At 36.8% G+C, this 13,068-nt stretch overlaps 1 protein-coding gene across 1 annotated transcript in view; it reads left to right on the forward strand.

Moving 5' to 3' along the window:
* The first annotated feature begins 9,850 nt into the window (after nucleotides 1–9,850).
* Nucleotides 9,851–13,068, forward strand: part of LOC107662515 (membrane-associated phosphatidylinositol transfer protein 3-like) — a 119,416-nt gene continuing 116,198 nt past the window's right edge. Inside the window, exon 1 of the mRNA XM_016452572.1 lies at nucleotides 9,851–9,950. Within this exon, the coding sequence (XP_016308058.1) occupies nucleotides 9,851–9,950 (100 nt within the window). The remainder of the gene's footprint in view (nucleotides 9,951–13,068) is intronic.

A 13,068-nucleotide genomic window follows, 5' to 3' on the forward strand; every position in this document is an offset into this window, starting at 1 on the left:
TACTAACTGGATGGGCCAGTGCTCTTATAAACTAGGCTTGGTGGTGAGTTAAGTTGGTTCAGTGGAGTCCAGTGGCAGCCTCTCAAACAGCTATGGCTTTTAGCACAACCGGGCAACACTCGGGTGAGGCGCGTCAACGACTAACTGGCCTGAAAAGAGAATGGGGCTAAGCCCTGCAAGCTACCCGTCAGCGCAGACCCATAGTCTGATGTACCTCATCAAAAGCCGACAGGGTGGTATATCCAAACCTTCGCCCAGTTAGCCTTTGTTGACTCCTCCTCCGATGCCCGATTGCTGATGCCTCACTGCGTGCCTTCACTTGCAATACTAGGATGGAAATTTTCGGTTTCACCCCCAGCCCGCACCAGGTTACGTCAGAACAGGTGGCTCTGCTCACTGTGACTCACCGAGACAACCGTTACTTCACCGACCAAGCACTAGGGGGTGCACTATCCACTAACAGGCTTAAGTCAAAGGGGAAACCTATGAAAGTTTAGCCGAGTTAATTAACTGAAGGAAAGGAAAAAAACAGCCTAACAGGAACAAAACTTGATTGCAAATGAAATTAGAATTTCAAATTAGAAATGGTAGTTCATGATTAAAATTTTAATGATGTCATCATTAAAATTGATAAGAGCGATTAAAATTAAATGAATCAATTGTATCGTTGAAGTAGGGAAACCCAACCCTAATGAACTACTAATGAAATTAAAATTTCAGAGCAATATTGATAGTTTATGATTAAAAATATAATGTTATTATGTTGTCATTAAATTATAAGAGCAATTATAATTCAATTTCATCCATAAGTATTGTTGCAATACGGAAGCAGAAACTGTAATTAATTATGAAACAAAATTAACATTTCAAATCTGTAATTAATTATGAAATTAAATTAAAATTTCAAATCCATAATTACTTAAATTAGTAATTTTTTAATTGTTATATTATTATTATATTATTACCATAATTAATTGTTAATAAAACAACATCGTTTAAACTGATATAGTAAACAAGCTGAAGGGGAAAGTACAAACCTTTAAACAAACGTGATTAAAACTAACTGTGAGACTAATCTGATGGTTGGTTAAAATCGCATACAGTAAGGTTTATTAAGTTTGCATCTGTCAACGTTCTTTTTAATGGGAGGAGGGGAGAAGAGAGATAAGATGAATAAGTGTAAAAGAGAGAGAGATGAGGTGAAGAAAAAGTTAAAGTTCAGAGGCAACTGGTTAAGTCACTTCAAACACTGCAAAACACTCTGCATTTAAGACCGCAAAATGTTACATGCTAACCGCTAGCCTTCAATGCTACTAGCTTTGCATAGGCTTCAATGCAAAAGCGTTAGCTTCAGTTAACTTAGCTTAGGCTAGGGTTTTGTTTACAAATGGCTTCAAGATGGCGCTGGCGGCCTGCGCACTTGAAAGTTACCCAGGAAAAGGTTTCTTAGGAGTTCCGGGTTATGGCTGTTACTATGGCGACGTACCCTGCAATAAGCTAGCATGTGCTACACACAGTCTATGGCTATAAACAGTTTAAGTACATCACAGGAGATGTCAGCGCGTCTCAGACTAAACAACCAAAAAGCACTATTGAGGTTCTTATCTTATAGCGCTGAACAATCTCAACTCGTTAGAGTGAGGTAAATTAATCTACAGATTTACTGCAACACGCATGGATTTAACCACAATTCTACTTGATCAAGATTTCACAATTCTCCCATAATATAACGACATTCTCTCTGAGCGCCGCACTTCAGGTTCAGTAGTTTTTAATGAATAAATGGCAGAGGAATATCAGTTAGCTAATCTAATATTCTCAAACCAGGGAGATACATAGCATAGTTCGGTCAGAAGTGGGACACGCACTACAAATCAAACTATGAAGGCCTTTTAAAATAAAGGAAAACGAGGAACACGCTCGCTTCTTTCTTGTGCGCTTTTAAAATCTCAACAGACAAAATTTAAATGTTTTACTGCAGTTCACTTCCTTAAAAAACAACTCGAGTTTCACTTAATTCATTCAACACGCTGGCATGCCACAATAAAGTATACAGTAACACAACAAACTCTGTTTCTCTGTCTCTAATCTATTCTCCGGATAAAAATAGAAAAGATTTACCACAATGTCTTGGTGCTATTAATTTTAAGTCAAATCTGCCCTCTGTTCTTCTCCACCATTATGTAAGGAAATTTAACTCTTTTGAGAGGGGAATCGAATCTGAAGATTCAAAATCCACCTGATTGAACTGATTCCAAATTTGATAGTTTACACTTTATCAACTGTTCGTCCAGCGAGACGTTAACATCAGTATATCTTAACAATTTGGATATTTGTATTATCCCTGGCCACAGGTTAATACATGCTAGTGATCATTTATAAGCTACGAGCTAGGTAGCTAAATCTGGGCAGTTTAACTTTAAATACACAACACAAGACAATAATTCTTTATAATGAAACATTAATTTATTTGAGCTACTCTATAGATTACATGGTACTAAACTAATGAAAACACACACACACACACACACACACACACACACACACAGTTCGAAGGATGAAAGGTAACAGAGTTCTGAGGAAGTCCCAAAAGTCTAGTAAGTTATTCGTTCTTAGATTGCACCAAGAAAATCACAAAAGCAGAGATTCGGCTTATCTTCAATTCAGAGACGTTGCTTAAGATCAATTCAGCACCAAACCGAACCGGTGGATTTGGTCAGACGTACTTTTAAACACATTTTACTTTTGCTATAGTAAATCTACATATTCACATTCACATAGAGCAGTGGCAAGTGCGTGAGGTTGTCATGGTAACACATACATTGCCCACGAATTACAGCTGCGCTTCTATTTTGCCACACTAAACTTAGCAATAAACACATTTAAAATGCACAATAAACATGTCTGTCAAAATGATCTTAAAGGAGGCTTTTATTAAGCAAATCAAGGAGTGAATTACTCATCCACTGTTTTTAAAACAGACATTTGTTGGGCTTGATTCTAGTTAATGCGTAATGAGGCGCACACTTTTTATTTAGTCTTACTGAATAGACGATAAACAGTTTATATTCTAAAATCTATTTAAAGGTTGTGTTCTGTGAAAATTAAATAACATTTGGATGTAAATGGTCGGCAATAAAGTAGTGTGCGGCTAAACCTGCTGCGTCCTGTGGATCACCTTTATCTGATTGTCCAGGTCCGGAATCATCAAGCACTGCATTAATATCTTCATCTGAGTTTTTCGTTGTCTCCAGATTTCTCTGCATTTCGTGTATGTTCTTAAAAACGCGGAACATCATTTTATTCCACACAACAGGCAAGCATTACCATTAAGTCTATTATCCACCAAAATGCAGATTCGTCACGTGACAATTCTTACGCAAATGAGATTGAGGGAGATGTTAAGTTTGTTTTGATTTATTAATTTACTTACAATAACAATTTAAAATGTATTAACTTTTACGTATTAAAAGTATTATTAACTACATTATATGCATTTTTACGTTATAAATAAATATTTAGTAAAATTCTTTAATCGCTATGGGGGGGCCAGGCCCCCCTGGCCCCCCCCCACAAGCTACGCCCATGAATCGGACGCTGTTGCAGGGCTTAGCCATGCCCCCGTACGGTTCCTTTTCGTGCATAAATTAACATGCTGTTCAATTCATCACTGGGGAAATGTCTTTGCAGGTTTTGTTAATAACTTCTATAAAGTGTCGTACAACACCCACTGTTCAAAATAACAGCTTTTCATTACTTTCAATGTTCTGCAATTATCACAAGTTTTCATTGAACACTAAACTTCACATATCTTACACACATATTAATAGCTTTATCTGCTAAAAGGGGTTATAAAACATTGATTAAACTCCATAGGTTACAATACACATATCAAGCATATAAAATACATAAAACACGTTATTTGTGAATATAGTTGATATTGCCCTTTTATACTTTTAAATGATTGTCTTTTGAAATCATCTATGCAAGTTCTATGTTCCTTTGTCTGTAAAAGAAGAAACGCGCGTTTTTTTCTGGAATGTAGAGAAGGTTACAAAAATTCATGCAGTGTAGACCTGCTATTCTTCTCACTCGGACGTGGAGCAGTAAAATTGTCTCTTTTGTTGATTCGATTATCAATTTATGTGTTAAATGGTCACTGGTATCACGGGCTATCCGTTGCTGGAGTTAAACGTTATCACTGTCTTAGTGTTTTGCAGGCCTGGAGATTGTTCCTGTAAATCATCCCTTTCCGGGGTTCCTCTCATGGATGTGAGCAAAGCGATCATGAGTGACAATCATCCCTTTGTAGTTTAAGTCATTCCAGACGGGGAAAAGTTCTCTCTTCCTCCTGATTGGACTAAGTCTACCATTGCTTTAGGGCTCTCTCTTGAGGAGATAAGCGGAGCAGGACGGAAAACAGACAATTGGACGCCTGAGCTCACCATGGATCAGTTTTATGTCTTGCAAATGGTTAGGAGGGTAAATCTTTAGATGTCTCTGGAATGTAGAGTTTCAACAGCTCACGTTGGTGATTCAAGGGTTTATTCGTGTCTGTTTGACAAAGATCCTACATGCTGTTGAGGGAACACGCTGGAGGCACGAGTAAATGAGAACAGTCTTTAATCAAGGAAACACAGGGGATAATCTACAATAGGAGCTTGAGCCAACACACGCAGACAACAAGTAGAACCGACAGAGACAGACTGCACAGACTAGGACTTAAATACAGGGGATGATTGGGGAAACACAGGTGCATGAGATGACTAATCAAACTAATAAACTAAACAAGGACAGGAACATAACCAAATAAGGAAACACAGGAAGGACTACGGGGCCAAACAGGTCCAAAAGTCTGACATTTCGCACCCTCCTGGAAGGTGCGTCCTCGCACCGTAGCAACAAAAGAGGGAGGCATGGGTGGGAACTTGGGAGGAGGCTCAGGAGGAGGACGGATATCTGGGAGGGGGCCAGCAGACAGAGTCCAGGGAGGAGACAGGAGGGGCTTGGAGCAGAAGGAGCCAAGCTGGACCCAGGCCACAGCCATGATGTTGACCCACGTTGGAGCCGACGGAGGGAGGAGCCAGGAGGAGGAATGGCCGCCGACTCCAGGGGACCGACCAACGGCGGCGGAGCAGGTGGCGGAGGAGCCCGAGGCGGAGACGGAGAGCCAACGAGCCAACGAGCCAGGGGGATGCCGAGGAGCCGGGGGGCCAAGGTGGAGCTGAGGGCTCTGGCGACCAAGGCGGAGATCCGGAGATCCGCGGCGGAGCCACAGTGACTGAGGACCAAGGTGGAGCTGGCGGGAGGAAGGAGCCCAACGGAGCCGGTGGGACGGAGCGACGAGCTGCAGCCGGAGGAGCGGAGTCCAGAGGCGATGGCAGGTCGATGCCCGACCAAGGCGGAGCCGGAGGGACGAGGGAGCCCGGTGGAGCTGGTGGATCGACGGGTGACGGTGGAGGCGAGGGAGCTAGGAGCAGCAGGAGGAGGAGGAACTCCGGGCAGACGAGGGGATCCATAAGGGCACACAACGGGAAAAAAAAGACACTGGGTGAAAACGGGAAACCAAACGGAGGGTAGACAAACGGAAGTTACTGTTTTGGTCGGTTCTTCTGTCACGTCACGCTGTTGAGGGAACACGCTGGAGGCACGAGTAAACGAGAACAGTCTTTAATCAAGGAAACACGGGATAATCCACAACAGGGGCTTGAGCCAACACACGTAGACAACAAGTAGAACCGACAGAGACCGACTGCACAGACTAGGACTTAAATACAGGGGATGATTGGGGAAACACAGGTGCATGAGATGACTAATCAAACTAATAAACTAAATGAGGATAGGAACATAACCAGATAAGGAAACACAGGAAGGACTACGGGGGAAAAACAGGTCCAAAAGTCTGACACTCCTAGACTTTTAAAGCTACAACCACCAAACTCAGGTCAGACCTTCAGACTGGTCTGACTCGGGTTGCTATATCTTTTCTAACTGATCCGGCTTACGGTTTTCGTAAACCAGACTATCAAATCCACCTAAAATCCCATAGACTTTCATTGAGGGGGTGAAAACTTTTATACAATAAGACTTATTGTGTATCTAAGCTGTCTATTGCTATAGCAAAGCTTAACAACTCCCTACTGAAAAAACATCTAAAACCAGCCTAAGCTGATTGACTGCTTTGGCTGGTCTCCCAAGCAGGTTTTAAAGTGGTTTTGGCCACTTTTTTAGCAGGCCAGGCTGGTCTTAGCTAGTTTTTAGCTGTTTATTTTTTTACTGAATCAACTGGTTTTAGCTGGGTTAGCATAGAAACATGCTAAAAACATGCTAGTAACTTGCTAATCATGCTAGAAATATGCTAACAAAATGCTAGTAACTTGCTAATCATGCTATCAAAATGCTAATCATGCCATCAACATGCAAGTAACATGCTAAGCATGCTAGAAACGTGTTAGTAACTTGCTAATCATGCTAAAAAAAGGCTAACACCTTGCTAGAAATGTGCTAATCATGCTAGAAACATGCTAGCAACTTATTAAACATGCTAGAAACAGGCTAGCATCATGCTAGTAACATGTTAATAATGTTAGAATCATGCTAGCAACGTTACTAACTTGCTAATCATGCTAGAAACAGGCTAACAAAATGCTAGTATCTTGTTAATCATGTTAACGACATGCTAGTAACTTGCTAATCATGCTAGAATCATGTTAACAAAATGTTAGTAAATTGCTAATTGCTAACAGCATGCTAGTAACATGCTAATCATGCTAGAAACATGTTAGTTACTTGGTAATCATACTAGCAAAATGTTAACACCATGGTAGTAACATGCTAATCATGCTAGAATAATGCTAGAAGCATGTTAGTAACTTGCTAATTATGGTAACAAAATGTTAGTAACTTGTTAATCATGCTAGCAACATGTTAACCATGTTAGAAACAGGCTAGCATAATGCTAGTAACATGCTAATCATGCTAGCAACATGGTAGTAACTTGCTAATCATGGTAACAACATGCTAGTAACATGTTAATCATGATAGAAACTTGCTAGTAACTTGCTAATAATGCTAACAAAATGCTAGAAACATATTAATCATGCTAGAAACTGGCTAGTAACTTGTTAATCATGCTAACAAAATGTTAACACCATGCTATTAACATGCTAATCATGCTAGAATCATGCTAGCAACATATTAGGAACTTGCTAGTCATGCTACCAAAATGCTATTAACATGCTAATCATGCTAGAAACATGTTAGTAACTTGCTAATCATGCTAACAAAATGATAACACCATGCTATTAACATGTTAATCATGCTAGATTCATGCTAGCAACATATTAGTAACTTGCTAATTATGTTAACAGCAAGCTAGTAACATGCTAATCATGCTAGAAACATGTTAGTAACTTTCTAGTCATGGTAACAAAATGCTAGTAACATGCTAATCATGCTAGAAACTTGCTAGTAACTTGCTAATCATGTTAACAAAATGCTAGAAACATGTTAATCATGCTAAAAACTTGCTAGTAACTTGCTAATCATGCTAGCACCATGCTATTAACATGCTAATCATCCTAGAAACATATTATTAACTTGCTAGTCATGCTAACAAAATGTTAACAATGTTAGAAACATGCTAGTAACATGGTAATCAAGCTAGCAAAATGCTAGTAACATGCTAATCAAGCTAGCAACATGCTAGTAACATGCTAATAATGTTAAAAACATGTTAGCAACATGCTAGTCATGCTAGAAACAGCCTAGCAACCACCCCATGTACCCTAGCAATATGTTTTATACCTATATGTTTTTTTTTCTGATAGACTGTATTGCCTTGAAAACATTAAAACTTTAATCTTTAAAACTATTTAAACTTTCAAACTACTTCAAACTGAAAATTTTCATACTGCAAGCTTTTAAAACTTTTTCAAACTTTCTAGCTAGGCTTTTTCAAGCCAACTTAAAGTTTGTCTACAAACTTTTCAATCTAATTGGTTATGAAATTGGCTAATGCTGTAGTCACAGATGGTAAGATAATGACCCCATGGCCTTTAGCATCAGACTAATGGCTGACTGATATGAGCAAAGCAAAGTTTATAGACTTAAGTTACTTGGAGATAGAGACAGAGTTCATCCTCAAAAACTGACAAATTTACAACCGGAGTAAAACACGGACAGAGTGATCCATCTTCATTAGTTTCTTATCATCTTATTCTCTCCTTCTCCCCTGCCTGCTTCCCGCTATCTCAGTGGTCTATTTTTGGCTTTTTTTTTGCCCTTTTGTCTCTGTGTGTTGTACCACACTATACCTCTTTTAAATGATTCCCTGAGAGCATTTTTCTCTTACCTTGGTTTTGAGGGCACTTTATAAAAACATGGCCTAGAAATAGTTCTTATTTAATAAAAGAAGCCACTATTTTTATAGTGGATGATTTTAACAAAATGGTAGCATTTTTATACCCATAGTGAAGTCTGTGTGTTTGAATGACTATTGCCAAATGTGAAGGTGTTATAATATAAAAACGACATATTTTTATATTATATTTCTAAAACAAATATTGATGGTCAAGGACCACAAATGTAGCGTAAATCAAGTTTTCACTCAATTTGGGACCAAATGTTAGTTTATGGTTATTGATAAAGTTATAAACTTAATTTACTTCCCATAAATGTAAAAAGAAAATAAAATAAAATAAAAATTAATATAATAAAAGGTTATTGGGAGTTGAATAATCAAAATTAACAAACATAATTAACACTATAATTTGTGTAAAAATTGAGACAAACTGAATGAGATCCACTTGTATTCCCAACATGATGTTAAAGGTTTTCAAATAAAATTATGCAATAACAGGACAGTGTGCAGAATATGGGACATTTTTTTTATTATATAATAATAATAGTTATATTATTAAAATAATTAGTGCTGTCAAATGATTCATCGCGATTAATCGTATCCAAAAAAAAGTTTCTGTTTACATGATATATGTGTGTGTACTGTGTCTATTTATTATGTATATACAGTATAAATACACACACATGCATGTATATATTAAGACAAATATGTTATGTTTATATATTAAATATAAATTATAATATAAATATGTACATGTACAGGTGCATCTCAATAAATTAGAATGTCGTGGAAAAGTTCATTTATTTCAGTAATTCAACTCAAATTGGATCAGCAGTCTTCCCCATGATTGTGTAGCCTAGTGAACCAAACTGAGAGACCATTTTGAAGGCTCAGGAAACCTTTGCAGGTGTTTTGAGTTGATTAGCTGATTGGCATGTCACCATATTCTAATTTGTTGAGATAGTGAATTGGTGGGTTTTTGTTAAATGTGAGCCAAAATCATCACAATTAAAAGAACCAAAGACTTAAACTACTTCAGTCTGTGTGCATTGAATTTATTTAATACACGAGTTTCACAATTTGAGTTGAATTACTGAAATAAATGAACTTTTCCACGACATTCTAATTTATTGAGATGCACCTGTACATGTTCATATTTTCAAAATATATGCTGTATGTGTGTATTTATTTATACATAATACATCTACACAGTACACATACATATATCGTGAACAATTTTTTTTATTTTAGATGTGATTAATCGCGATTAATCGTTTGACAGCACTAAAAATATCAATCAATAAAATGTAAAAGTTATATAATTTCAACAGATTACATCAACCTTAATACACTGTTATCTTTTAGATATTAAATTGTGATATATTATGATATACTATACTTTGAATTTGTGCCTCAGGCACAATTATAGACCCTAATTTCCTTCATTGTAATAAAAGGCTTCTCATGTCCTGCTGATCCACAGATGTTATGGAAGGGAAGACAGCGTTACTTCTGGAAATGAGCCAGTGGAACTCTAATGACCTGGTGGAGCAGTTTGAAACAATGGGACACCTGGAGCACTCCAGAGGTAAAAGCATCAGGGACTCCTGAGAAGATCTCTTCTATATTTTGTTTTTTTTGTATCATGAATACATTATGGATACTGTAAGGTATTATAAACACTTTAATCGACAAAGTAAAGCTGAATTTACCACAGTACTAAATTCAAGTCAGCATCACTCTATAGGAGTAGCTTGATGATGTGATTTTACACCATATTAATTTCAATAAACTTCATCTGTATAATATGAAAGCTTAACATAATCTCAATGCTTCTCCTCCCTAATTAGTTTACTTTACCCTAAACAGCAGTTTCCATGGCATACAGTTTGTTTGCTGTCTAACTTAAAGTGGGGAAGTTCAGTGAAGGGAGAATCAACAGTGACTAGTGCTACAGATGCAGTGTAATCACTGTTTTGCTTCTCTAAGCCGTATTAATACCACAGGACAGGCAGTGACACCATATTACTCTCTCACACATTTAACTCCCTTTAGAGAGGCTTTCTAATACTGCACAAGAGATTTAGAGTTTCTGTAATGCTGCACGACAGCTACTTTTAAATGAGGAGAAATAGGCAGCTCACTTTTTGACACTCATTTAAGAAAAATGTGTTTCATCAGACTGTGAAATAGTTCTACTGAAAGAGCAATAAATGTGGCAGCATGATCGAGCGACCTATCAGGGTTTCTTGGCCACAAAAGATGGGTCCATCAGCTGTGTTTGCTTTAGTTTAGCTGAGAAGTATGTTTTGAGAAAACTTTTTCGTAATCTGGAAGAGATTAATCTGCATTCACACGTGTGGAGGAAGATCTCTGTACATTTTTATCCTGCCACAGGTCTGTTATTTTTGGCAGAATTTATAGATGGCTTAGAGGAGAGTAGAAACTTATTATCATGTGGATTTGGTTATTTTGGATTTCATGATGGTAAGGTCACAGATTATAAAGAGATGGTGAAAGAGAAACGAGTGAAACAGAATGAGAGAGTGAGAAGAGAGAGGATTACTGCAAACAATTATCCGTTTTCATTTCACAGTTAATAAATCTGGATATTTTATTTTTATATATATTAAATATATACATATTTCAGATTTAAAGAGAGCAGGGATAAGTCCCACCACTAAACTAAACATTTAATTAATTAATTTATTTATTTATTTATTAATTTACTCTATAGAAGATTTAAGCATGACCCAATTTTACATATTTCAAGAGAGCAGGGATAAGTCCCACCACTAAACTAAACATTTAATTAATTAATTTATTTATTATTTATTTTGTTTGTTTTAGTTATTTAAGCAGGGTTACTTATTAATGAAAGTTTATTTCCACCATGGAATAAAATCATGAAAAAGATTATTGTGCCTTTTATCTCACAATTGGGACATTTTATTTATGTATTTGTTTGTTTGTTTCTAATGCATCTTTATTGCCATCACTGAATTGAAAAAAAAAATAAATAAAAGATAACAGCGACTTTTAATTTTTTTTATCTCACAATTCAGACTCACTCAGTGAGTTTATAACTCACAATTGTTAGCTATAAACTTACAATTCTGAGAAAAATGTCAGAATTTTGTGATATAAAAAAGCATCAATTGTTAAGATATAAATTTGCAATTCTGAGACAAATTATGAGATAATAAGACACAATTACAATTACAATTTTTTATATATTTTTTATTCTGTGATCGAAATAATCTTCCATAGTTATTCAATGTATGTATGTATAATTATATACATTATATGTATATATATATATATATATATATATATAACACTCAAACTGAATATTTAAACATTTAAGTAACCTCACAAACAAATGTAATTGTGAAAAAAAATAATTGTGTTTCATCTGGTTCTGGGAATGGCTTTACGGTAGAGCAGAAGTGTGCGGAAAGCCCTTATATGGAGATAGTGTGGGTGTGTATTATGCTAATTAAACTAATTGCAGGCACATGCTACCTTATTAAGAATAATCGAGATTAATCATCACTAAAACAAGGGGAAGAATAAATACACATGCAAACACACCTGTCGTAAATTCAGTGGTTTGTGTGAGAACATTTCCTGCGCACATACTGTATCTATGCAACTGTTACACAATTATTATTTTCGCAGACATGGTGTAGGCTATACCAACAATTATTTACTAAATATTCCATTCTGGTTTTCTATTCTTGGTTTTCAAGCTCTTCTTCTACTGCCTGCCTCCTAACAATCACCCATTTGCACATCTGTCTTGAGCGTGACCTAGAGACACGGCTCACACAACCATGAAACCGCGCAATCAGACAGCAATCCGGGACCTCTTTAATGGCTGTGTTTTATGAGAAGACTTTGTGTGTTCAGCTGCATCAAGTCACACCGATACTACAGATCTTAAATCCTTAAGGAACAAATGAGAAAGGGTCAACTGGCTCTAGTGGGATTCAATTACCAGAATGAAGGTCTTTCTATTGCTCTCTACTGAATTCAGTGCAAACATGAAGCGTATGCATGCTTAAAGGGATAGTTCACCCCAAAATAACAATTCGGTCATCATTTACTCACCTTCATGTCAGTCCAGAGGTGTATGAGTTTGCTTCTTCTGTTGAACACACACACACAAGGTATTTAAAAAAAATACTGGTGATCAGTTGATAGATAAATTTCAGTATTTCCCAAGCACATTTGCTGGTCATTTGATAAAATGACTGCATTTTTTGACATTTTATAGCTTTAGCTGTGCTCTGCATGCATATAATAGTGGAATTTGTATAGTCAGCTTAGTTAATGTTTCCTATTAGATAATAACTAGTTAAATTATAATTGCCGTTAGTTAGTTAGTTAGTTAGTTAGTTAGTTAGTTAGTTAGTTAGTTAGTTAACACTTCACCACAACCAGACGTCAGTTGGCTTACATTTACCTCAGATTAATTGCAGTTATTGATGTCCGTTAAAATACAAAGTTTCTTAAAGGGGTCATATGATGCTGCTAAAAAGAACATTATGTTGTGTATTTGGTGTAATGAAATGTGTTTATGCGGTTTAAGGTTAAAAAAACACATTATTTTCCACATACTGTACATTATTGTTGCTCCTCTATGCCCCGCCTTTCTGAAACGCGTCGATTTTTACAAAGCTCATCGTTCTGAAAAGCGAGGT

Source organism: Sinocyclocheilus anshuiensis, unplaced genomic scaffold (assembly GCF_001515605.1).
Source record: "Sinocyclocheilus anshuiensis isolate Anshui unplaced genomic scaffold, SAMN03320099.WGS_v1.1 scaffold1591, whole genome shotgun sequence".
NCBI lineage: Eukaryota > Metazoa > Chordata > Actinopteri > Cypriniformes > Cyprinidae > Sinocyclocheilus > Sinocyclocheilus anshuiensis.